Below are 26,001 nucleotides of genomic sequence, written 5' to 3'. Positions count from 1 at the left end.
AGGACCAGAAGCATCAGCATCACCTGGGAACTTTTAGGGATACAAATTCTCAGGCCTCATGCCAGACCTGCTGGGGTTCTCCATGCTAATGCATGCCAAATTTGAGGGCACTTGCTGTAAAACTCATGTCTCCTAGAACCAAGTCCCTATGCTTAATTAAATCCAACAAGCATTGACTGAGCCTGCTCTTGGTGGCTCAAAGAGGAAGACACCAGAAACCTAGCAGAGAAGGGAAGGAAATAGACATGAAACGTGATCAAAATGGTAGGGAGCAGAAACAGGAGTTGGAGCACTGCCAGTCAGGGAAGGACCCAAATGATCTGTGCAGCTGTTTAAGTGGGCACATAGGGAGAGCCTGGGTGGCTCAGTCGGTTAAGCATCTGACTTTGGCTCAGGTCATGATCTCATGGTTTGTGGGTTCAAACCCCACATCGGGCTCTGTGCTGACAGCTCAGAGCCTGGAGCCTGCTTTGGACTGTGTCTCCCTCTCTCTCTGGCCCTCCCCCACTTGCACTCTGTCTCTCTCTGTCTCTCTCTCTCAAAAATAAATAAAGCATTTTTTAAAAATAAAAAACAAAGCAGGCACACAGGGTTATAATCGGACAGTTCTGGGGTGAACCCAGCACCTCTAGGGGTAAAACCTGCATAGACAGTTCTATTGGAGATGGCTTTTGGGGCTTTACAGCCAGGCTTCAGTCAAGCTGGGCATCCTGGTGGAGTATGATACTGTTTGCAATAGAATAGATGACACCCTTCCTTCTGAAGACGGATCACCTTGGCCTTCCCCTTCCTGAGCTCACTCTTGGGGATTTGCGGATGACTTTGCTGCCTCTTCATGCATCTTCTGTGCTCTGTGCCCACAGCTGACCCCTGCCTTCCCAAACGCACCAAATTAGACCATGCCTTCGTGCGTCTCCTCCCGATTACTTCTGGACTTCTCACTCACATTTCTGCTTTTCCACCCCGTGTGCTGGTCCTCAGCATTGTGCATGCTGGAATTACCTGGAGAGCCTAAAAAACCACAACATACACACACACACACACACACACACACACACAGAGAGAGAGAGAATATGCAACTATTGCGATATGCAGCGAGGGACACATGCTAAAAATAATTTATCTGAAATTCCAATTTAACTATATTTTAGGAGAGTCAGAAACAGCATTGAGGACCAGGTCTAGACACCCTGACAGGAGAACGGGTCGATGAGATCCACTGTAAATGCCGGGGCTCAATCCTGTTTCCTGAACCCCTTCTCTCATTGTGCCCCCTCTGAAAACAAGTTTGGGTCCACAAGGTCGCACTCAGCCAGCAGGGAGGTCTAGCCAGCTTCCCCCGCCCCCCACTTCAAGTTACCACAGTCCTGGTTCTGATTAATGATTCTGGGGCCCGATGTCTCATGAGGCACGAGGGGTCCTGGAGGGGCTCCAGTGACAAGCCTCACATACCTTTCTCAGACAACTCACGTGTTCCCGTGGCCCATGGCGTGCCCTGATGCAGCAAGCCTCTGACAAAAGAGAGCAAGTCTGAATTATGAAGGAACAGTATGTGACGCAAAGCAATCTACAGTGAACTGCTTACACACTCCTACTTTCTTCAGTACTATGCAATTTGGCTCTTACTGAGAATTACGAACGCAATTGCCAAAATGCTGTGTTACTTCCTAAAGCTTGAACCAAAATACATGTGGAGATGTTCTCAAATATTGATGCCTTTTCCCCCATCCTCTTGTGAAGACCCAGCACCATATTAAGCCACTGGTGCTGGGGCCAGTCCAAACATTGTGCAATTTTATTCTGGAACATTCCTTGGTTGACTGATCAGGTTCTCTGGCGCGATTCATGGTTTCTTACTATGGACTCTGGTTGCACAAGGCAGAAACCAGCTGAAACTGGTTTAAGCAAAAATGGCAACAGGATAGGCCCGTGGAAACCAACCTTCAGGAACAGTCTTCAGGAATGGCTGGAACCAGGGACTAGAACATCATCGGAATGTTTTCACCTCTTCTCTGTACATTTTGACTTCCTCGCCTTCTACAGATCCCTTCTCTCCTGTGAATGGTGTGATAACCTCAGGCAACCTCTGTCCTCCAACTTCTGCAACAGGCAGGAAAAGGCTCTTTCTTCAACCTGCTAAACAACGATCCCATCAAACAAAACAAAACTCAGGGTAAGACCTGAAGTTGGGGTACCATGATGCCAACCTTGGACAAGTCATTTGGCAGGAAAGTGGGGTTGAGTCGGAGGACAGAAGCTCCCTAGAAAACCTTCTGGAGTAGGGAAAGGAGGCATTCCCCGCAAAAAGGGCCAAGTCCAGACGTAACTCCTGGGGAAATTACAAGCGGGATATGCATCCCAATTTATGTCTATAACAGATGCCATCAAAACTTTCAAGTCACATGAGCTCCTCCAACTTGGGCCCTGATGCCCTCCCACCCAACATTCTACATTGGCTTTGTTTTGTCAGCATATATGACAGGAAGTTTCCAAAAAGAACTTTTGTGAAGACACTGAGGCACAGAAGTACCAAGACAGATTGTTCCAGAGCCCAGCAGACCCTCAGCACTCATGCCCTTGACTGTCCTGTGGCCTCTCACACGATCTGATTTGTGACTTCGCTAAGCGAGGAATTTAAATGGTGTGCTGTGGGGCTGGCCTGTGGTCGCAAGATCCCCCGCTCGTGGGTGAGCCTCGCTGGCCGCCCAGCCCCCACCTCTGCACCCGGCTTTGATATTTTCTACCTACTGGAGCAAAACCACTCTGCTAGGGTAGGTTTTTTTAAATTGCTAGGCAACGCGGCAGGTGTGACAAGATCTGAGAAAGCAATGGTTCTTAGTCACAAATAGAAGTTTCTCGTGGCAGGGCATGTCAGGTACAGGGAATGCCACCTCTGTGGCATTAAGTAGCCTCGTGCGGGGGGACAACAGGTGGCTCATCCTGGAACTGGCTACTCGACAAAGGCCCCCAGTAGCGCAGAAACCGCACATCAAAAGAGAGAGTAGGGGGAAATGGTATGGCGGTTCCTCAAAAAATTACACATAGAACTATCCCGTGATCCAGTAATACCGCATTCACCTCAAAGAGCTGAAAGCAGGGACTCAGGGACATATTTGTGCCCACGTTCATAGCAGCGTTATTCACAATAGCCAGAAGGTGGAGGAACCCAAGTGTCCATCAACCAATGGATGGATAAACAAAATGTGGTGCCTACCTGCAACGTTGCTCAACCTGGGTGGCTCAGTCGGTAAGCGTCCGACTTCAGCTCAGGTCATGATCCCACGGTTCGTGAGTTCGAGCCCCGCGTCGGGCTCTGGGCTGACAGCTCGGAGCCCGGAGCCTGCTTCCGATTCTGTGTCTCCCTCTCTCTCTCTCTCTCTGTCTGCCCTTCCCCTGCTCACACTCTGTCTCTGTCTCGCTCTCTCAAAAAGTAAATAAACATTAAAAAGAATTCTAAAAGGAAGTGAATTCTGACACATGCCACGACATGGATGAACCTCGAGGACATCACGCTAAGTGAAGTAACCCCGTGACCAAAGGACAAATACTGTACAATCCTATTCATATGCGGTTCCTAGAATAATCGAATTTGTACGGACAGAAGGTAGAACGGTGGTTGCCAGAGCCTGGTTGGGGGGACGGGGGGTAGGGTGGTGAAGTTAGTGTTTCATGGGACAGGGTTTCCGTTTGGGAAGATGATAAAGTTCCGGAAATGGATGGATGTTGGCGATGGCCGCACAACAATGTGAATGTACTGAACGCCACAAAACTGTCTGCTAAAATAGTGACCGCGGTAAATCTTCTGGCGTGTAAATGTTGTCACCATTTAAAAGAAGAGGGAGGGGCGCTTGGGCGGCTCAGTCAGTTAAGCCTCCGACTTCAGCTTGGGTCATGATCGCACAGTTGGCTGGTTCGAGCCCCGTATCCGGCTCTCCGCTGAGATTGCAGAGCCTGGAGCCTGCAGCCTGCTTCGGATTCTGGATCTCCCTCCCTCTCTCTGCCCCTCCCCGACTCGCGCTCAATCTTAAATAAAACATTAACAAAATTGAAAACAAAAACAAAAAAAAGAAGAAGAGGGAGCGGGCTGACAGGAGGTTAATCTGAGGTGGGAGCCCATCACAGGAAGCACGTGACTCGTGAGTGCCGCGGGAAGGGGAGGTCTGAATTCACAGACGCAGAACCACAGGCCCTGAGCACCTCGGCCTCTCTCACGTCTCCAGGCTCCAGACCCCAGGCCGCCCTACTTTCCTGGAACATTCCTCCGTTTAGCAGAGGACAGGTAACGTCACGCTTCTCCTTCCCTCCTGGGAGCCCGGGTCGGAGGGTCCAGGCCTGACTTGTAGTCCCCTCCCCTCTCTGGCCTGATTCCCCTGGACTGAGGGGAAGGCCCACCCCGGCGCCCTCCCGGGTCCCCAGAGTTCCTTCTGGGCCGATGTTCCCTGCGGGGGAAGCTCCCCTTGCGGTCTCTGAGTTCAAGAGTTTACTGACCCTGCTTCTGTGCCCGTTTCCTATTATTGTCCTCCTCTTTCCTGCTCTGTCATCGCTTGGCCGATTTAGAAGCAGGGGGCTGCCTTTTTGACCACGTGGGTATGGCTCTAGCCAAGGGCACTGTGCTCGGAGCTGATGCATGGAGAAAGGCATGGTCCCCTTCCTCCCGGGATTGCATCTGGGGTTCATGATGAGTCTCTTTTGTAACTTCTTACTGTAGGTCTTATACATATTTTGCTAGTTTATTCCTCTTTTTCTGCTACTATAAATGATGTGGTTTTTTAATTCTACTTTTGTACGTTACTGATACACATAAAAGCAACTTATTTTTGGACATTGACCTGATAGCTAGTTGCCTTGCTAAAATCCCTTATTATTTTTTTAATGTTTATTTATTTTTGAGAGAGAGAGAATAGGGGAGGGGCAGAGAGAGTGGGAAAGAGAGAGAATCCCAAGTAAGCTCAGTGCCGTCAGAACAGAGCCCAACTCTCGGCTTGAACCTACGGACTGTGAGATCATGACCTGAGCCGAAATCAAGAGTCGGACGCTTAACCAACTGAGCCACCCAGAGACCCCAATCCCTTCTTATTTTGAATCACTTTTCTGATCATTCTTTTGGATTTACTACCCAGGCTACCATATCATATGAAAATACTGACAGTTTTGTTCTTTTGTTTTTCATCCTTAGGGCTTTAATTTCTTTTTCTTGTCTTACTGCTCTGTCCAGGACCTCTGGTGCTGCTAAATACCAACAGAGACAGTAGGCATCCTCTTTTGGTTCCTGCTTTTAAAGGAAATGTTCCTGGGGCACCTGGGGGCTCAGTCAGTTAAGCATCCAACCCTTGATCTCGGCTCAGGTCATGATCTCACGGTTCATGAGTTTGAGCCCCACATTGGGCTCCTCACTGATAGCGTAAAGCCCGCTTGGGATCCTGCCTGTCCCTCTCTTTGCCCCTCTCCTGCTCTCTCTTGCTCTCTGTCTCAAAATAAACTTTAAAAAAATATAAAGGAAATACTGCTAAGATTTACTTATTAAAAATAATATATACATAAGCTTTTTGTAAGTTCTCTTTATCAGGTTAAGGAAATTTCCTTCTAATCTGCTAAGGTCTTTTTCATGAAAGTGTACTGAATGTCATCATTTTTCCCCCCTGGATCTGTTGAGATGATCATGTGTTTTTCTTCTTAAATCCGTTGGTGTAAATTTTTAGTTTGAGCTCCTTTATTATTATTTTATTTTATTTTATTTTATTTTATTTTAGAGAGAGAGCATGTGAGAGGGGGAGAGGAGCAAAGGCAGAGAGAGAGAGAGAGAGAGAGAGAGAGAGAAAGAGAGAGAATCTTAGGCAGGCTCCACATTGAGCCCCCTGACGCAGGGCTCAATCCCACAACCCTGGGATCATGACCTGAGCCAAAATCAAGGGTCAGACACTTGACCAACTGAGCCACTCAGGCACCCTGAGTGTTTAGTTTGAGCTCCTTGAAAAGCAGAGCCTGGAACAAAGACTTGGGTTCAGGTAGGTTATTAGACAGGTGATTCCAGAAAGGAGGGCAGGGTGACTGAGAAGGGAAGGAAGAAAAGCCAATTACAGGAGCTTGACTGATGTCACGGCTGTAGGCAACGGGAGCTTGACTGTTGGGACCTCTGATAGGCCTGCTAGATGCTTCCCAGAATTGCCCAAGGAAAAGGAAGACACTGGAGCTCTTCATATCCACCAGCTCCTATCCTTCGCTGCTTGAGGGCTGCATCTTAGGGAACTTCTCTCCCACTTCTGGGAAACATTTAGCAGGCGTATCCTAACACTATCCCTAATAAACATTTTTGTTGTAGAAGTTCTCTTTCTCTACTATGAACAGAGATGTCCCATTTTTCTTGTGGGTAGTGTTTGCCACGTATCTTTTTCCCCATTCTCTGACTTTGCAACCCTTCCATACTCTTAACGCCTAAGGTGCGACTCATAAACAACAGACAAGTGGGGTTTGTGTTTTCATGTTTTGAAAATCTAATCTGAGACGAGAATTTAGGAATAACTGAGTCCATGGCTTCCATTAAACCCTGCTGAATAAGAGTGGAGTTTTAAAACCTGCCTTTTCAACAAGCTGGCAAGAACCCTAACCCGGAAGTTTCTCTTCTGAGGTAGTGCGTTTGAGCTATTTTTAAAAATCGGCTTTTTTGTTTTTGTTTTTGTGTTTTTGTTTTGTTTTGTTTTAGAGTAGCTTTAGCTTCACCGCAAAACAAAACCGCCCCCACACGTGCACAGTCTGCCCTGTTGTCAACCTCCCCCACCGGATTGGTACATCTGTTACATTCAGTGAACCTGCATGGACGTGTCATTGTGCATTCATGGGTTTACATTTTTTTAAATGTTTATCTTTGAGAGAGAGAGACAGACAGACAGATTGCAAGCGAGCGGCAGAGAGAGAGGAAAACACAGAATCTGAAGCAGGCTCCAGGCTCCCAGCTGTCAGCACAGTTCGAGTGGGGCTTGAACTCACGAACTGCGAGATCATGACCTGAGCTGAAGTCAGACACTTACAGACTGAGCCACCCAGGCGCCCCATCGTGGGTTTAGACAAACGTATCATGGCACGTGTCCGTATCATAGCTCACACAGAGTAGTTCCAATGCTCTAAAAATCCTCTGTTGTCTGCCTCTTCACCCGTCCCTCCTCCCCTACCCCTGGCAACCACTGATCTTTCCTCAGTTTTCCTCTTGCTCTATCCCCTCATACTTCCATGAGCTGGGCACATTATTAATCCACCCAAGCCCCTGCTTTCTCAAATGCATCATCAGAATGGTTCCTTATTTGTATGGATCTGGTATGATAATTAAATAAAACAACGTATTAACACCTCCGCTCAGTCCCTAGCAGGGAATACAGGTCAACGAAATGTTAGTTTCCCTTTTCTTCTCCCTTCTCTTAGTAATCAGATGTCAAGTTTTGCTGAGAGAAAAACAGAGGGAAGTACCCCTGTGACAGGGTGTATCACCAGAAATCTAAGCAGGGGAGGGCAGAAGTGGTTATTGTCTTCTGAACCCTCTTTCCAACTTGGAAAGTCCCTCCCTTTCTGCTTCCTGTTATCAGGGTTACTGTGCCTGCCTTATCCATTTTCTCAGTCCAACACCTCTGACCTACATCTGACAGATGCACAGGCACCCTCTGCCTGTAAGCTGTCCAGAAGCTAAAATGACTCAGAACTGAGCTGTGTGTGCAGGACAACATGCCTGCCTGCAGGACATCAGAGGGAATCATGACCCAGGTCATGCCTGTGTGCTAGTCACATCAAATCTCGTTTCCAAGGGCATGGCCGTGAATCACATTAAAAGTTTGCAGATTTGTCGAGATAACAGGTCCGTGAACTATTCCTTTTCCCGGCCCTTCTGTTGTGCCTGATTTATGAATACAAGGCTTTGTCCTTGCATTCAATCCAGACACCAGCCAGGAATAGATTAACACAGGGCAAGGACTTGAACAAAAAAAATTTTTTTAAGATTTTATTTTGATTTTTTGATTTTTTTAAATGTTTATTTATTTTTGACACAGAGAGAGAGAGACAGAGCATGAGCGGGGGGAGGGGCAGAGAGCGAAGGAGACACAGAATCCAAAGCAGGCTCCAGGCTCCGAGCTGCCAGCCCGACGCGGGGCTCGAACTCATGACCCTGAGATCAAGAGTCACATGCTCTTCCGACTGAGACCACCAAATTCTTCTGACCCCACAAGGAGCAAGGATTAAAAAAAAAAAAATCGATCTGACAATTTATTCAACTATCATTAAATGTTTCATCTTTATTGTGATTATTATAAATTTGGACTTTTGAATACCACCTTTTTAAAAATTTACACTTGCCCCTCTTTTTCCATGTTTTTCTCCTTTAATTCTTTTGATTAAAGGTTGTTTTCATGCCGTTTTAAGCTTCTCTAGTGGTTTCTAACTTAAATACCCTATCTCTGTTGGTTTTTCTTACAACTTTACCCTGCTTCTATAACTTAAAGTATATCCTCCCTCCTAAGCAACACAGAGTTTAGAAAGCTTGAACCATAATCCTCTTTTAAGTATTATTGCCCAGTATTTTACTTTTGAACATTTTAAGACTTCTCAAATTAAGTATTATAAATATTGTTACTGCAGACAGTGGTTGTTTTGTTTTCATTCATATTCATTTACACTTTTGTTTTCCCATCCTTCCTTCTTGCATAGAAAACGGTCCTGCAATCATTTTTCCTTCTTCTGGACGCACATCTTTAAAAGTTCCTCTAGTGGAGTATCTTGGGGGTAAACTCTCTCAGGCTTTGTTTATCGTGTCTTTATCTCACCTTGGTTCTTGAAAGACTGTTTTGCTGGGAACACAGGAGAAGTCACTGGATTAAGACCCAGTCAGGACAGAAGCCTTCCAAAGCCCTGTGGAGACATGAGTTCACTTCCCAAACTAACGCTCCAACCTCCCCTCCCCTCCAATCCTCTTGAATCTTCTGGAGCATCCTCACTCTTCCAGCTTCATTGTCCCCTTCATTGGAGAACTCAGAGACCCTAAAGAATAAGCCAGGAAGTATTTGGTGGTGGGACAGTGTTCCGAGACGGAACACCAGAATTTCTTCTCTCATCTACATCATGGTCGGTTTCCTTTTGTCCATGGGCAACTTCTTGGCATCAGGAAGCTTTGGTCTTCCTTCTTTGTTTGAAAGCATCCATCATGGCCTTCTAGGGTCTGATCATCAGGCCCCCGAAACCACTTTATTCTCTCTCCCAGAAGACCTCCAGGCCTCATGCAAGTAGAGCACCCTCCCTCCCCCCCCACCCTCCCATTCTGTCCGGAAAGTTCTGTGAGGCAGAACAGGGCTCAAAATAACTCCCTGTGCAAGGACCCGTAGCCAGCCCTGGACTCCAATGGGCAGGTGAAGGGCCTGAAAAGCTCTTTCATTTTTGCCACACAGAATCATCGTGAGCCCTCAACCCAACTCACTTCCTGCCAGAGTCCACCCCACAGCCAGCACGTGACCTGGGGCAATTCTGGGTCACTTTCCCTCCACTGCTGAGTGGAGTTCCTTTCTACCAGCTTCCTCACTTGCCAGGGCATACGCACAGACGGCTGCTGGCTCTTGGGTGCGTACTGTTAGGATCAGAAAGGGAAGGGCTCGTTTCCACCAGTTCTTGTTCAGAGTCCCGGGAAAAACACCGCCCAGGCCTAACTCTGAGTGCCCATCTTTGGGGAGTAAGGGGCCCTGGTTGGCCTTGTTATGTGTTCAGCCCAGCTCCGTGGCCTCGGGGTCGGCAGAGATGTCAGACCCCCATCCAATCTTGCCTGGGTTGTACATGAAGACAAACTATTTCTTCCATTCATTTACTCATCCATCCATCCACCATCAACCGTTTGCCAGGCCTGTCTGCGTTAGAACAGCAGTATGTGACATTCAGCTTCAGCCCCTTGGGTGGGAGGCCAGTGGGGAGGGAAAGAAAGTTGATGTGTAAGCTATCAGAGATAACACACGTCTAACACGGCCGTGTTCGTGGGCCTGGTGTGCCCCAGGCAAGGAGGGCCTGCCCAGGGCAAGAGAGGGAGAGAGCAAAGAGGAAGTGGTAGGTGGGAACAGGGGCTGACAGGCTTAGAGCAGAACCTATGGGCCCCAGGAGCTTCACCCCTGTGGGGATAGAGTCAGGCTGGCCCAGCAGCATGTGTGGTTGGGATTCACAGTCACAGACCCTTCCAGAAGCTGTCTGGAGCTCCCTGGGCATGAGCCACCCTCCTCCCCCAGCCTGGCATGGCAAAGAAGACCCCAGAAATTTCCTCTGGCCTCCTGCTATCTTGCATTCCCCTCCCAAGGGTCTCCCGGGGATGAAGTGTCTAAGAATCCTTCTCTTGCCCCTGCCCTGTGGGCTTTGGCATCACCACAGCTCCTTTCACTCATATAGACTTCACGCTTCCCTAGGTATGTGACGTTGGACACGTCAGTTAATCTCTCTCTGCCTCAGTTTCCCCATCGCTAAGATGGGGACAGTAATAGTACCTGCCTCATGGAATTGGGGGATTGGTTAGTTAATGTTTGTAGAGCCCTTATGATGGTGCTGATCAACAGTCAGTAAACACTCACTATTGCATTACTTTTGTTATTATTTTTGTCGTTATTGCTCTCATCATCATCATTCTTCTGACCCGGTGGAGACCACAGAGTCTCCGCACAGCAGTGCCTGCTGTCCGAGCCCCAGGGCCGCACCCTCAGCCTCCCCGAGGGTTCGGGGAGTGTTTCCTGCAGCCACACGGACCAGATCCCGGGCTGGGGTTACGGCTTGCTCTTTTCTGCATCTTCTCTCGGCATCACTCCAAAGCAGTGCTGTCCAGGGACGTGCCCGGGTCCGGGCTGACAAGCGACACTTGCCCACCACACGTGGTGGTGACAGCCTTTGGCCTCAGCAGCCAAAGAGAAAGGCACGACTTCACCCTCGCAACCCAGGAATGGAGTTTGGCCTGAGCCCTGAAAACGCTGAGGCGCCCCTGATAAAGCAAGGAGACCTGCTCCTCTCCTGCCTCTCCCAGGCTCTGCTGGCCCCAGGGACTCCTGCTTCTGGAGATTCCCTCAGTAGGTGATAAAGCCTCCCTAGAAATGCACGGCAGTGCCTCAGGCCCTGAGCCCCCCATCCCCAGACCAAGGCTCCCTGCCTGGAAGGGCTGGGGGAGACACAATAAACCAGGCCCTGGAAATAGAGGCTGGGGTTTGGGCTACAGCCAGACTGACCCCCATTACCTCTGTGTCTGGGCTGCTGGGGAACGGTTGTGGGAGCACTTCCCTCAAATTGTCCCTATCGGCTGAGTCAGGACAGGTCAAGGTTGCAAGTGGGTGGGTGTTGAGGTGTAAGTAGCTGTGCTGGGGGTCCGCTGGAGTGCCTCCAGTTCCTGCCCAGGTCTCCTTAAAGAAGTCTGGCTCCCTGCCGCTTTGCTGTGGAGACTGCATGTCCTGGACCGGCCTGACTTTGAATACTGTCTTCCCAGAGGGGAACTGGACAACGTGTCCTTGGGATTTGGGGTTCCCAGGTCTGGGGCTCCTAGGCATCACTGCCCTCTATGCACCCACAGTGCACCGAGCCCCATGCACACTCACGTCCCTCACAGACACGCGCAGCTGTCGCTCGCCCTGCCCCCTGCACAGCAGCATGGCAGGAGGCCAGGTTGTATCCCGGCTTATCGGCTACAACCCAGCTTCCTCTGCCTGTGTTCTTGCAGGCCTGGAGCTCTGAGAGCCAGCCTCCCAAGTGACTTCCCGAGAACCTCTCAGATAATGAGAGGAAATGTGGTCACCAGCGCATAGAAGGCTAGAGTTCCGGGCTGCAGCTCCAGGCCACCACTCCCTGACCTGGGCCCACCATCTCTCTCCAGGCAGCCCTCAGCTGTTCACCGTGAGCCTGTGGATGCCGCTCAAGATGTCCCCTTTTGGTTGCTGGGGCCTGCCTGCCACCCTTCTCGCCCTGTTCTGCTGCCCAGGTGAGCTGGTGCCTGGGGTTCCTGACTTGGCGCATGCCAGCCCAGAGGGTGGGCCCCTGCTCCCCTGGCTTCAGGCGTGGGAGGGGGTCCTGGTCCTGAAGTCACTGAGGCTTTGAACACAGTGGCGGCCACCACCGGTACAGGATGCCGTGCCAGCCTGGCTTCTCCATGATCCTGGGGGCGAAGAAAAAAAAGCTAGCCTTTTGGACACAGCTTCGTGGCCTGTGGCAGGTCATGGAGGCCGAATGGTGGGCTGCACGGGGACCTGAGGTGGAAGGGGTTGCTGGGGTTCAAGGAAAAGTGAGGGAGTGCCCCAGCTGTTCCTCAGATGTGGCTTCGAGACAGCAGGGGGCAGCAGAGGACATTGCCTTTTGACTACGGCCTACAGAAGGGAAACCCACACATCTTCCAGGGGGTCAGGGGACTTGAAGGAAAATGCCACCATGTGCTGAGCACTCTGTTTTGGACAACCTGCCAGGTGCTTTTCAAGTACTATCTCACTGAGCTTTCACCACAACCCTGCAGGAAGGGGATTACTAGCCCATTTGACAGATGAAGAAACAGGTTCAGAGAGAGAAAGCACCTTGCCCAGGGTCACACAGCTGGTACCTGGCAAACTCAGGATTTGAATCCAGCTCTGTCTACCTGCAAAGCTCCTTTCTTGTCATTTCATTATATGCCACCAGCTGAGGGCTCAGTGGGGACATGCTGGAGCTGTGGGAGCACAGGGCAGGCCCAGTTGGTTGGGACCAAGGACCTTCTGGCCATCACTGAGTGGGAGGTGAGCACTAGGGACTCAATCTTTATGCATCAAGTACTTCCCGAATGTCTGCCATACACAGGGCATTGTGCTAAGCACTAAGAGAAACCTGAAAAATCTGGGCCCTGCCTTCCAGAAGCTCCAGAACATCTAAGGGAGAGTCAGCATGAATATAAATCATTTGCAATTACCTTTCTAAACTCTTCTCCCCCTGCCTTCCTCCTTGCTGAGCTCCAGCCATCCCGATCTTGCCATTCCTCAAGCATACCAAGCATGCCCTTGACCTGGGGTCTTAGTGCTGGAAACACTCCCCCTCCCCAGATAGCTGCAGGGCTCACCCGCAGCCCCTCCAGGTCTTTGCTGGATATCTTGGTGAGGCCTGTGCTGACTATTAAAATGACGGCTCCACCCACCCCCTCTCTCCTTCCCTGGGCACTTGTCACCACCCGGCAGGCTGGCTATTTCACTTGCTGATTATCGTCTGTCTCCTTCACTATAATGTGAGCTCTGCAAGGGCAGGGTTTGTTCTGCTTTGGTCACTGCCGTGTCACCAGAGCCTAGAATGGCACCTGGCACAGAACAGCTTTTCAAAGAGCATTGGCAGAAGAAAAGAAAGGAGAAAGGGTTAAACCCATGGCCACAGGGGCCAAGAGGACACAGTCCACCTCCAGTTCTGAGAGGCCTTCATGGAGAAGGGGACATTTGGGCTGGGCTTTGAAGGTCAAATAGGATCCCTCCCCATGGTGATGGAAGATGTAAGAAGAAGGGAGATGGAGAAGACTAATTTGAAGGTGATGGGCTGGAGGAAGAGTAACCAGAGGCAGGGAGACAGCTGGGGCAGCAGGGAGACCTCTGTCTAGAGGTGAGGTAATAAATAAGGCCTGAACAAGGGGAGAGTAGCAGAGGGGCCGTCTCTGGACGTTCTTCCTGGGCACCTGTCCCTTGATCAGACAGCCCGTGGTGGGCAGTTCCATGGTGCAGGGCAGCGGAGACATTTGCTGCCCCGTATTTCTGGTCTTCCAGGGTCTGGTGAGACGTTTGAGGTACACACGTATCCAGAGCAGCTGGTGGTGGAGCCCGGAGGGTCCACGTTGATCAACTGTAGTACCAGCTGTGCCCTGCCTGACACCAGCGGCCTGGAAACCACTCTAACCAAGACTCTGGTGGCCAGTGGAACTCAGTGGAAGCAGTACTTGGTCTCCAATGTCTCCCAGGACACAATCATCTACTGCTACTTCACCTGCTCCAGGAAGCAGAAGTTAAAGAGTCTCAACGTCAGCGTGTTCTGTGAGTGCCACACGGACCCTCCTTCCCGCGGGCTGAGCCTGTGTCGGCTGCGTGTCTGCCGGGCTACTCTGTTACTGCTCCCGGGCACTACATATGGTTCCCACCTCCCTGGGCTGCTGGGGTGACAAGGAACAGGACCCCCCACCTTGGGCTCAGAATCTGCTCACACCCTTCACTGGCCTCCTTGAGCCTGCTGGCAACCCCAGGTCTGGGGCTTGCTCAGAGGACAATCTAAGCAAGGTCTGCACAAATCTAAAAGTCATTTCCCGGGCAGGGCCCGCAATCTCCTCCCCGCTCGGTAGCAGTGGACACCCCCCTCCCCGTGACGAGTAGTGGGGCACTAAAAGAAAGGCCAGTGTGCTCTCCAGTCGCCCCTGCCCTTCACGGAGAGAAGGTTAAGGCACCCCCTGGGGCTTTTATATTCCTGGGGGCCCCTGGAAAATGTGTGACCATCACACACACACACACACACACACACACACACATACACACACACACACACACAATTGCATGTGGGCCATGGAGACCTTCCCATAGGCCAGGATTCCCTCCACATCTCAGCACCAAGAGTATGGCTTGGGTCTTTCCCATGACCAACATCAGTGGATCAAGTGAATAGAAAGATGTCCTAAATCCAGCCTATTATCCTGGGGTGACGGGCAAGGTATTCTAGTTCACAAGAGAATCCAGGGTACCACGGAGGGCCCTGTTTAATAGATAAAGGATGGAGGCGGCTATGAATCTGATCCTGGAGAAGCAAGGCAGGTCTGACTCCAGTCCCTGCCTCTTAAGTGAGGACCCCACAACGCGCGGCCCTGATCTAACGAACACTCCCTTCTAAGTCCCAATATAATCATCCAGCTGTTTAATGTGGAAATCTGTGTTTGATTTCTGGAGGAGACCGATCCAAATTTTTTATTTCTAGCTGGCCGTACACTTTCTGGACCTCCTCTTTGTAGACACCTGACCACCTCCATTCTTGACCATTCCAGAAAATATCATGTTGGTAAAACTACCACCCAATATGTCCTTCACCCTGAAGTGTTTCCTTCTTCCTCTCTCTACACTCTAGAGCAGACCAGGCCCCAGCCCGCTTTCCCAAATCCAGCCAAGAACCTGATAACACTACGGTGCCAGGGGCTGGGCCTGGCTGGGTGGGGCCTGCTGGGACAGCACCCTCATTCTGACCAGAACCCCCCGCTCTTTCTTCCCCACAGACCCTCCAAAGCAAGTGCTGCTGAAGCTGAAGCCCACTCGGGTGGCTGTGGGGGGATCCTTCACCATCGAGTGCTGGGTGCCCAATGTGGCACCTCTTGAGAGCCTCACTCTCACCCTGCTCCGTGGCAAGGAGGCCATGCACAACCAGACCTTTAGGACGATGGCACTTGCCCCCCAAGAGGCCACAGTCACACGTAACGCCACAGCTCACAAGGAAGACGGCCGCCACAACTTCTCCTGCCGGGCAGACCTGGACCTGCGGTCTCTTGGTGGGGACATCATTCACGGTGTCTCAGAGCCCCAGACGCTCAAGGTCTATGGTGAGGGAGAGCCCCCAGAAGGAGGGGGTGGGAGGGAGCATTCATCTCCCGTTCCTTAGGGGAAGAAAAAACCTTCACCACGTTCTCTGCCAGCTCAGGGGCCAGGCGCCCAGGGACCCCACACTTAATCCCAGGGGGTTCCCTCTTGCTCTCTGTCTTCCCCGAAGCTCTCTCCATGTGCCCAGTTTGGACCCCAACTAGTTGCTTGACCATTAGTGACCAGTGTGACCTTGACCAAGTCAACCTCCTCTCTCTGGCCACGGCCCCTGTCTACATCTAGAGATTTGGCCCTAAGATCCCCTGGAGCTCTGCCATTCTGTGACCCTTGATGGCCAAGGTGTTCCCTGTCTTCAGAGTTTGGTAGAAGCTCACTCACTTCTGGCCAGGGAAGGGCTTGGTCTGGACCACGCCACTGTCCAGGCCATGGTGTCCAGCAACCATGTGCTGGGGGACATCTGCCCTCATAGTCTCACAGAGGGCTGGCTGGTAGCCTGGACCCTGGCCCACCTTTCCCCTAGGTATTACACCATTAGCCGCTCACGTCTGCAACACGGGTGACTGCAAGATGGGGGAGGGCCGGGTGGGCGACAAGCACACCTCTGGGGCCCTAGCACGTGGGACCGGAAGACTTCTAAGACCACTGCCCCCTCCTGCCTCCCCAGAGCCTATGCCAGACAACCAGATGGTCGTCATCATCACAGTGGTGTCCGTGCTGCTGTTCCTGTTTGTGACATCTATCCTCCTGTGCTTTGTCTTCGGCCAGCATTGGCGCCAGAGGCAGATGGGCGCCTACAGGGTACAAGGTGCTTAAAGGGGCCTGAGTCGGGCCTACTGGGCACAGCCTACATGAGTGGCATGGTCACCAGCACGGCAGCCACTGGAAGTCAGCGTGGCTCCTCAGGGTTGTGGTCCAGCCCTGGCTGCAGGACTCTAAGGAGCAGCAGAGGACTTTGGGACCATTTCCTCTTCTAGTCTAAATATAAATACCTGGACTTAACCCTGTGCCTCAGTGTCTTCTCCTGGGATAGAACTCAGCAGCTGGGAAGGGTACCCACCAGGCCCAGACTTCTCTCTCCAAATGTCTCCTAAGTCTCCCTCCGCCCACTCATTCACAGGGGCCTTCTAGAGCGCCAGCCAGCCCAGATCCTGGGGTGCCCGAATGCTGACCAGCCCGGGCACCAGACACCCATTCTCACGGGGCCCTGAGTGACTAACTTCTGAGGGAGGGTGGGGCAGAGAGACTTCTCTTCCTTCTTGGCCCTCTGGGACCTCAGGCCACTCCCACTGGGAGCGGGACAGGGCTCTGACTTCTCCTTTCTGCCACAAGAACCAGCTTCCTGGGGTGAGGGTGGGGCCCAAGGGAACTGGCTCAGCTCCAGGACCTTTGAGCCAGGCCTCTCCCCCATCACTCTGGGCCTTCAGAGAGCCTCGGACAATAAAAGCAGTCCTCCCCTCACCTGCTCCATCATTAGGCCATCGACACCCCCCAGCCCTAGCCATCCCAGAGAGGGGTGAGTGGAGGAGGTCGAGGGAGGGCTCTGGGTCCCAGACCACGCCCTGTGGCTTCCCAGCCCTGGACGATGCTTAGACGGACTCTTACTCCCGGGCAGATATCAGGTCAGTCCAAGGTTTCAATGGGGTGAAGAGTGTATTGATTCACCCAGGAGAGAGCCTGGCTGCAGCTAAGGGAGGAGAAGGGCTGTTGGGCATGGGTGCAGAGTCACAGGCACTAGAGGGGCACGTAAGGGCTCCAGGGCTCTTTCCAGCCCTGCGGTAAAGCTGGCAGGGTCCCAGGGCTGGCATCTGTCCTCATGGTAGGCTCTCAGCATCATAGTAGTCTGGGGAGAGAACAGCACCTTCGCCTTGGCTCCCTTCCTGCCTCACTGGACCCCAAGGAAGAAAAGGGAAAGGGACAGGCCAGTTGCCTACAGTAGTGGTGGTAGGAGCTCCCTGTCCCCCAAACAGCCCTCCTGGCCTCCTGATCCATCCCCGGCCTGGGCTTGGGCCCCACTGCCCACCCACTCTGCCCCTACCTGAAGCCGGGGGTACATCCGCACCCACAGTCCCTGTGGCACTGGGGGGTGGGGGCGGGGGGATGGCTCTCCTGAGATGGAGAAAAGAAAGACATCCCCCCCCCCATCAGATACTCACCCCCACGTATCTCCACCCCACCCTCAGCCCCTGGTGAGCTCTTCCAGCCCAGCCCCAGAGCAGGGCCCTGGCAATGCTCAGATCCCCAAGCCTCACTTACGACCCCCTTCTCCCAGAGGCAGGAGGGTGGTGCTGAATCCTGGACGTGTCCTGCAAGTAAGGCTGATGTGGGGGCGGAGAAAGAAAAGGGACCGGCCAGGGTAGCAGGGGACCCGGACTGGGCACCGGGCAGGGGAGGTAGTGGTGGTGGAACACCAAAGGCCCTTCCTCCTGGGCTTGCTTCTCCTCCTCCTCCTTATATTCCTCTTGTTGACCCTCCAGGTAGACCTGGGGATTGTGGGAACGGGGGAGGAGAGATGATGATACCAGATCCAGCTCTCCCTACCCCCACTCCTCTGTTCCTCTAATTTCTCATAAAATGGAGCATTGTCTACATGCAAGCAAGCCACCTTGGAGACATTTATTTCTTATTTTTCAGGAGGGAAAACTGAGGCTCAAAGAGGCTGAACAACTTATTTAAGGTCACCCAGCTAATAAGTGGCTGAACAGAGCCTGGAAGCTTCCAGGTATGACTGCAGAGCCCTGGCTTTGCCCCCAACTGTGCCTCATCAGGGAGGTGGGGTGTTCATCCCGGGGACCCCCTGAGGGACGGGGCGTGAGGAACAGCAGCAGGTCCGGCCAGCCTGGACGCTGGACACAACCTGGCCTCCTCTGAGCGTCAAAAGCCTACCTGGCTTTCAAGGGCGGGTTCTAAGGTAACCTGCTCCTCCAAGGAGCCTTTCCCCAACCAGGTGTGCACTCGGGCCTTGTACCTCTCCCTGTGACAGCCACCGCCAAAGCTGCCTTGTCTTCACGGCCATTCGTTTATTCTTTCACTTGTTCAACAAATATCACTTGAGCCCCTAATAAGTATCAGGCCCCCTGCAGACCCAGGGTACAGCGGTGCCTGTCCTCCCGGGCCTGTATTCTTGTGGTGGATGCACTGCAGGGAGACCTTGAAAACAAGACCTGGGTGGTCCGGATTTGGGGATCCCCACCAGATGGAAGCTTCTGGCGTGGGAGTCTGGCACATAAGGGATGCCACAGGGACCCAGCCAGGTCCACTGCACTGTTGTCTGATTCTTTTTCTCAAGGGTCCACCCCTAGATGGATCCCCACCCTTGGACTCGCAGGCCAGGCGAAAGGCCCTGGTGGCCCACCTCCCACGCACGCACCTGCGGGTGGGGCTGGGGCGGAGCTGGCCCTGGGTGGAGCGCTGCTGCCACCAGGCGACTCAGCAGCAGCTGGTGCATCTGCGCGTTCTGCAGCAACATCAGTTCCAGCAGGTCTGGGGCGGAGGAGCTCAGCGGGTCTATGCCAGGTCGCCCACTGCCCACGGCCCCAGGGCCTTTCCCACCGCCCACCCTCCTCCCCACCCCCCCCCCCTCCGATCTCCCAACGCCCAGCCCAGGACCGCGCGGGAGGGATGTGCCTCGAGGAAGCCTAGAGAATGTGCGAGGCAGAGTGGGGTACACGGCGGGTGAGCCCGGAGTCTCACCTTCCTTCACTCGGCCCGGCTGCGGGGGCGGAGGTGGGGCGGCCCATGCGAGCGGCTGCAGGACGGTCACCCAGGGCTGGGGGGAGCGGGAGACTCAGCCAGGCCAGGCGGGCAAGGGATGGGCGACCCTCACCCCCACGCCGGGACACCCCCGCCCCCCGAGTTGCCTCCCTAACCCCTCAGGGGCCGCGTTCTTCTCCCCGCGCGCCCACGGCCTCCCCCTTCCCTGAGTCTCTTCCTCTGCGGCTCACCCACCCCACTTCCTCCAGGGACGTCTCCCCAGTCAGCCAACCTCAAAGGCCGGCTCAGCCCTCACCGTCGGGGCTGCACTCTGTGATGGGAGCTGACCCCAGCTTCCTCCGCTGCGGAAGGCCATGCTGGTTTCTGCGGATCCGGGTTACCTAGGCGACGTGGGCGACGCGAAACTCTCCTTCCACGCATGCGCAGGTCCCTCCCCGGCCCCAGCGCTCCGGGCGTGTTAGGCTCTCCCACAGGAGGTGTCGCCTCTGAGGGATGCCCACCTCCAACGTGCGTCGGTTCCCGGGGCATCGCATCTTGCTCCTCCCTCTACCTCTCACCCTTGTGCACCTCCAATACCTAGCCTGGGGGCTCGTGTTTGTTGAGTGAATGAGTGAGGGGCTGGGGAGACTGGCCCGTAGAAAATTCTGTAGGAGCGGACTTGGCGGAGAGAGGCAGGTGAGTGAGGAGGGCAGAGGATGTGTTTCACTCTGAATCAGAGGGGCGTCCTTCAGGCTGGGAGTGGTTTCTGGAGCAGACCAAGGAAGCGAACATCAACCAAGTTCACAGAAAAGACCTGGGCCCTGGCCAGAAACAGGTGGCTGGCCCCTGGACTCCCCCCTTATGGCCGTTTGCTCCCTCATTCCTGGCTGCTGCTTTACAGAGGTGGAGAACCCCAAGGAGTTCAGCACCAGTGCCCCCATTATTGTCCCACATCCTGGAAAAATTCCCAAAGCATGCATTCTTTTGACAGGAAGTTATCAAGGTCTTCTTTGCTTCAGAACAGGTGAGGGGAGAGATCTATTTCGGCAGCTGTGACCATCCTAAGATAGGCCCTGAGCAGCAGTCAAGGAAAATCCAGACAGGAAGCTGGGATTAGCACCCCTTGGGCTGCCCTTCCCCCACCCTCTACTTCTGTTCAGCTCCTCTTCCTGGCACTCCTGGTGTCTAGAACCAGAAAGACCATTCCCGCCTCCTCCTTTGTGCTTTAGAGTCGGGGAGGGGGGCCTGTGGACCGTGCATTAGCTGTGAGTCTTATAGCTTCCACGGCCATCAACAAGCTGACGTCAGGCAATGTAGTGACAGGCCCTGGGGAGTGGGATGGACACAGACATGCATCTTTCCATCTGCACCCTCGTTGCAGTTGGAGGGGCAAAACCAATCCTCGTGCTTACCATCAGCAAACCTTGACCAAGGAGATGCCTGTGTGTGCAAGGCGCCCTTCTGGACACTGGAGATACAGTAGTATATTCCTGCTGGTTCCAGCATTGCTGGGAAGTGGAAAATGTATTCATGAAGTGAAAGCAAAAATACAAGACTGTGTATGGGGCACCTGGGTGGGTCAATCGGTTAAGTGTTCGACTTAACTTCAGCTCAGGTTATGATCTCATTGTTCATGGGATCTGTGCTGACAGCATGGAGCCTGCTTGGGATTCTCTCTCTCTCTCCTCCTCTCTCTCTGCCTCTCCCCCACTTGCGCCCCCTCCCTCAAAATAAATTAATAAACTTAAGAAAGATACAAGACTGTGCAAAGTCCCCTGTGGGTGAGACATATAAGAAGGGGTCATGGGGCCCCTGGGTGGCTCAGTCAATTAAGTGTCTGACTTCAGCTCAGGTCATGATCTCATGGCTTGTGGGTTTGAGCCCTGCATGTGACTCTGTGCTGACAGCTCAGAGCCTAGAGCCTGCCTCGGATGCTGTGTCTCCCTCTCTCTCTGCCCCTCCCCTGCTCTCTCTCTCTCAAAAATAAACATTAAAACAATATTTTTAAAAGAAGGGGTCTTAAAAAGAGATGAATTGATCACTGAAGGATAGGATTCTGAAGTGGAGGAACTTTGGATGGGGCCAAGCAGTGTGAGAGACAGGGAAGCCCGGGTTGGGGACACAGACTGAACAAAGGCACAGGTGCAAGAATAGACAAGGCCTGAAATGCTCCAGTGGTCACACTCTCTGGCTGTGGTGGAGGAGCTGGGCAGAGAGAAGTTCCAGAGGCCCAGGCAGATGCAGGTCATACTCGCAGGCTGAATGGTGGAGTTCAGGCTGAGCTATGTGGGTAGTGGGGAGCTCTTGGTGAGTTTCGAGCAGGAGAGAAATAGGGCAGTGACGTGTGCACAGACATGTTTTAGGAAGATTCATCTTGTTCCTCCCATCTTTGTTAATGTCAACCAGACTCAGGAAGAGCAAATGTCTGATGGGGATGTATCCTCCCAAAGGTATACAGTTGGTTCCTGCACTCACTTTCCGTGTTCCCATCTGGGGACATTTTCTGGCCACAAGTGAGGCAGGCCGGAAGTCATCCCAGAGGCAACCCTGAAGCATCAAGGGAGAGCAGTTGATGGTAAATTCCCCAGCCTGCTGGCCTCCGGGGGGCAACTCCGGGGGGGATCGTCCCCGAAGTTTTTCAGTAGTCCCTGTGGCTTTATGTCTCAGTTGTCCCAGTGATAATCTGCTCACCAACAAACACACACTTCACTGGTTTTTTCCTCTGTCATTTCTCCACTCCCTCACAGTGCTTCCTGGGATCCCCTTCCAAAGAAACTACTTGCTCCCAAATCCTTGTCTCAGGCTCTGCTTTGGAGGGAATCCAAACTATGACACTAACCTCCCACTTTCTCCGTGTCTGCCCCCAGTCTGCTGAAAACTCCTGGAGAAAGCAATTCTGGTAGCTCTGTGTTAAAATTTGTGTTCGGTGACATCAGATGCAGAAATAGACACGGAGGAAAATTCATCTGGGAGTATAACAGCCAATGGATTCAACCGAGGCAAAGCTGGAGGCAGGGAGGCCAGCGGGAGGCCATCACCCTCAGCCCTCTCAAAGAAGCCCAGAGCGGGCTGGAGGTGGCTGTGGAAAACAGTCAGGAATTGGTGATTATTTCAGATACAAGATCGCATGTTAACCACACACGAAACTTGTATTTTGGAAGGCAGGGCCGAGATAAACGCTATCTGGCTTCTGTATTCAAGCAGAGCTCTTCGTCAAAGGAAACGGAAACATTTGCCAGTTGAAGAATGGAAAAACCGCACATGCTTATCTGCCAGAGCTATTTTGCTTATAGACGATCTAACATTAGTCCAACAGTGGAGGTGACTTTCCATACTCGCCCTGCCTCCTACCACCTTCTTTGAGGCATCGAATGCTCCACCTACTTCCTCTTCATTTTGTCTCGGCGAGGACTCTTGTTTGTATCTTTGCCTTGTTGCTTTATGACTTTTGGGTTTTGTGTGTGTGTGTGTGTGTGTCCCACTGAAATATGTACCAAAGTCCTCCTGTTGCCTTGGTAAATCTGTATCTGGGAATAAACCAAACAGGGAAAAAGGTTTCTACTAAAATGTATTTGTCACAGTGTTATTTTTAAGAGTCAAAGATTGAACATATCCAGCGTCCTTTAGTAAGGGAATGGCTGTATAAATGAAGGCAATTCACTCAAAGGCAGAGTGTGCAGTCATTAGAAAACCGTGAAAACTGGGCTCCCTCATCTCCTCCTCCGATGGAAATGGAGAGAAAAGGGAACTTTTAAGAATTTGGGTTGGGTGGGGCTGCCTGGGTGGCTCAGTCTGTTAAGCATCTGACTTCAGCTCAGGTCATAATCTCATGGTTTGTGGGTTCGAGCCCCACACCAGGCTCTGTGCTTTCGGTGCAGAGCCTGCTTGGGATTCTCTCTTCCTCTCTCTGTCCCTCCCCCACTTACACATGCTCGCCCTCTCTGTCTCAAAATAAATAAGCCTTAAAAAAAAAGAATTTGGGTGGAAATTTCAGTGTTTCTTTTTGGTACAGATGAGGAAGTGCTAAGCAGAGGCAGAAAACCCAGCAACAGACACTTTTCTTGGGCCCCCTTTCTAGCGAGGCACTAACTGGAAGCTAGTTATGACTACTGGCTATGTGGGGAGAAGCCTTGAAAATATCACAGGAAAGAAATTCCATTTTTCTGCTTAGAGGCTCTATGCTGTTTGTCCAAATCATGGCTACCCTTGTGAGATGCGTGTGTGTGTGGTTTTGTCTGACAGGCCCCTGGTGGCACTTTGGAGACTTATAAATGTGTAGATGGCAGCAGTGGGATGCATTGTGAAGGGAACTTGCTTTCAAGGTCCCACCTCACAGGAATAGAACTGTGGGGTGGAGTCCAGAGCCCTCCCCTCCTTGACTCCCAGAATTGGGGTGTCACCAACCACAGGGGAGCACCTGCTGAAGCTCCCAGAAAGTCTCCCTGGCTGAAGACTCAGGGAGAGAACTGACTGCTCAGGCAGGGGTGAGGGGTGGGGAGTAGTGGCCAGGACAGGGTATGACAGGGTGGGTTCCTGTGGGTCACGGTGGGATTTTCTTTTTTGTCGTTTTTTTAAATTTATTTATTTACCTTGAGAGAGAGAGAGAGAGAGAGAGAGAGCATGGGCAGGGGACGGGCAGAGAGAAGGAGAATCCCAAGCAGGCTTTGTGACGTCAGCATGGAGCCCGACACGGGGCTCGATCCTAGGACCCTGGGATCATGACCTGAGCCAAAATCAAGAGTCGGATGCTCAACCGACTGAGCCACCCAAGTGCCCCAGAGTGGGATTTTTCCAAAAGGTGCTTCTAAGAATTCTTTTGTCTGTGGGCACCTGATACTCAGCCTAAACCAGCCTAAGGAAAAGGGACGCTTTTTGGCTCATGTGATGGGGCAGACAGTGACATAGCTGCTCTGTAGTTTCACTGACCCAGGGGTCAAGCAGTGTCTTCAGGCCCCTCTCTCATCCTCCCCCCACCCCCGCATCGTGTGTGGTGTTCTCGTTGGCTCATCCTACAGATAGGCCCTTCCTCTAGGTGGGAAATACTCCTCAGGCACCTTCTGACTTGTTACTTCAGTTACCCTAGACAAACTCAGAGAATCCTGAGGAGAGAGAGTTCATCTTTCTTTTGTATCAATACATATAACTCCCCAGGAAGGACTACGATTGGCCACACTTGCGCCACATATCCAGCTTTTGGACTGGCCACTGTGGCCAAGAGGATCGCCCAGATCTGGGTGACATGGCCATTTCCGTGGCCGGGGCGGGGTCATCGTCCTGCGATCAGCAGCCACCCCAGAATGACCTATTTGGAGTAGGGGAGGAGCAGTCCCCCAAAGTTAGGAGGAATAGTGTTATCAAGAGAGGGAGGCATTCATTCCCCTTGGGCTATGGGGAAAAGTCATATTTCACATACAACTTTGGTTTTCCAATCAGCCTTATTCCTAATCCAAATGACACCTTGTGCAAGTCAGAAAAATTAGCCTTGTCCTCTGGACAGTTTGCTACCATCTGCTAGACAATTATCATCTAAAATACATGAATCTATAATGATTGCAAACGTGATTGGTGCCCAGAATTGTACAGTAGACAACCCGTGCAACTGAATGCAGCAGCCCTCCCCCTCATATATTACAATTCCCTTCAATTACTTCAATCCCTCATTAAAGTCGTTCTTACCCCCACAGAGCTCTTGGCAGGGCCCAGGCAGAGACCAAAAGGGAGGAGCCATATATGGGAATGACAGCTGCCTGCCCACCACCTCTCCTCAGTGCCCACGGACAGGGAGGACTGTGCTACCAAGGGGACAGTAGCCAGCAGCAAAGCAAACTGGAGCCATGGCAGGGCCCTGAGTGATGTCAGGGACCCCAAGGAACAGTTCTGGGGAGACAACTTGGCAAGGATGAGACAAAACGTTTGCTTTTCCTCTGAGCGCTAGAAGAAGAAGATCCTTGCAAAGAAAAGGCAGGGGTGAACAGACACCTGGATTACGTTAGCAACAAAACTACACGGCAAATGTGTGTCAGGAAAGGTCAGCGAGCAGAGCAGGATAAGAACCATGCACAGAGAACACCAACGCTCACACCTGTGGGTTTGGAAGACGAACCTCTGAGGGTGTGAAGTGACTCACCTGGGGCGAGACGTGGGAAGTCCGGGCATAGCAGGAACTTTGCAAGCCTCAGCCAGGCCTGGCCTTCAGGGAGGGGCTCCACGAGGCTGCGGGCTGTGTCCACAGAGGGTCTCTGGGAGGAGAGAGGCCACCCAACCTCCAGGACTGAGGGGGACCACTCCTCAGGCCTCCCTGCGCCCCTCACAAAGGCCACGCTCTGTCCTGGGCTCCGCGCAGCTGGAGAGCTGGCTACCAGAAAAGATGCTTCAGGGATGGTTGTGGGAGAGTGGGTGGGGGGAGCATCGCGGGGAGCTTTGGGGTTCTCTTGTCCCCCTGGGGCAGGCGCTTGAGCTGTGAGACGGGTCATTTCACAACAGCTCCACTAGGGGTCACCACAGACCCAGAAAGGAGGGGGGAGGGGGGCTGAACCAATCTCAACCTGCCCCCCACCCTTTGTCCCCTCCCCAAGTTCTGAGGGACAGATGTCTAGCCAGTGGGATGGCAGGGAGGGGGGTGGGATGGCGGGGGGGGGGTGGGTAGTGGCGGTGGAGAAATGACCCTTGAGACTGCTGTGTTGTCCAGCTAAGAGCTGCGTGTGTGTGTGTGCATGTGTGTGTGTGTGTGTGTTTGGAGGTATGTGTGTGTGAGGGATGTGAGGGA

General features: G+C 52.5%; 2 protein-coding genes across 7 annotated transcripts; one reads left to right on the top strand and one right to left on the bottom strand.

Moving 5' to 3' along the window:
- The first annotated feature begins 4,155 nt into the window (after positions 1-4,155).
- ICAM2 (intercellular adhesion molecule 2) lies at positions 4,156-16,544 on the top strand. Its single transcript, XM_049636367.1, has 5 exons — positions 4,156-4,279; positions 11,705-11,962; positions 13,746-14,009; positions 15,227-15,547; positions 16,210-16,544. Exons 2-5 carry the CDS (start codon positions 11,770-11,772, stop codon positions 16,356-16,358), a joined length of 927 nt encoding a protein of 308 aa, XP_049492324.1. The 5' UTR covers positions 4,156-4,279; positions 11,705-11,769; the 3' UTR covers positions 16,359-16,544.
- A 632-nt stretch (positions 16,545-17,176) lies between these two features.
- Positions 17,177-19,628, bottom strand: PRR29 (proline rich 29). Of its 6 annotated transcripts, none has more exons than XM_049636369.1 (6): positions 19,552-19,628; positions 19,236-19,311; positions 18,913-19,025; positions 17,799-18,025; positions 17,581-17,651; positions 17,177-17,430 (listed from the first exon to the last, which is right to left on the bottom strand). In XM_049636369.1, exons 1-6 carry the CDS (start codon positions 19,609-19,611, stop codon positions 17,357-17,359), a joined length of 621 nt encoding a protein of 206 aa, XP_049492326.1. In that variant the 5' UTR covers positions 19,612-19,628; the 3' UTR covers positions 17,177-17,356. The 6 variants fall into 6 exon arrangements, with proteins under 6 accessions (XP_049492326.1, XP_049492330.1, XP_049492325.1 ...); XM_049636373.1 differs by having other exon boundaries at positions 17,177-17,385; XM_049636368.1 differs by having other exon boundaries at positions 19,528-19,611.
- Positions 19,629-26,001: the final 6,373 nt, after the last annotated feature.

This window comes from Panthera uncia, chromosome E1 (genome assembly GCF_023721935.1).
Source record: "Panthera uncia isolate 11264 chromosome E1, Puncia_PCG_1.0, whole genome shotgun sequence".
In the NCBI taxonomy this organism is placed as follows: Eukaryota; Metazoa; Chordata; class Mammalia; order Carnivora; family Felidae; genus Panthera; species Panthera uncia.
This window is presented reverse-complemented; position numbering and strand designations above follow the sequence as displayed.

Bases quoted from the DNA above. Each gene is read 5' to 3' on its own strand.
- ICAM2 (XM_049636367.1), top strand. From the start codon at position 11,770: ATGTGGTCACCAGCGCATAGAAGGCTAGAGTTCCGGGCTGCAGCTCCA. The intron at 14,010-15,226 runs GTGAGTGCCACA...TCTTCCCCACAG, and splicing joins TCTCAACGTCAGCGTGTTCT to ACCCTCCAAAGCAAGTGCTG. The intron at 15,548-16,209 runs GTGAGGGAGAGC...CTGCCTCCCCAG, and splicing joins CCAGACGCTCAAGGTCTATG to AGCCTATGCCAGACAACCAG.
- PRR29 (XM_049636368.1), bottom strand. From the start codon at position 19,611: ATGGCCTTCCGCAGCGGAGGAAGCTGGGGTCAGCTCCCATCACAGAGT. The intron at 19,312-19,527 runs GTTGGCTGACTG...CGCTCCCCCCAG, and splicing joins GGGCTGAGCCGGCCTTTGAG to CCCTGGGTGACCGTCCTGCA. The intron at 17,652-17,798 runs GTAAGTGAGGCT...TCTCCATCTCAG, and splicing joins GCCTCTGGGAGAAGGGGGTC to GAGAGCCATCCCCCCGCCCC.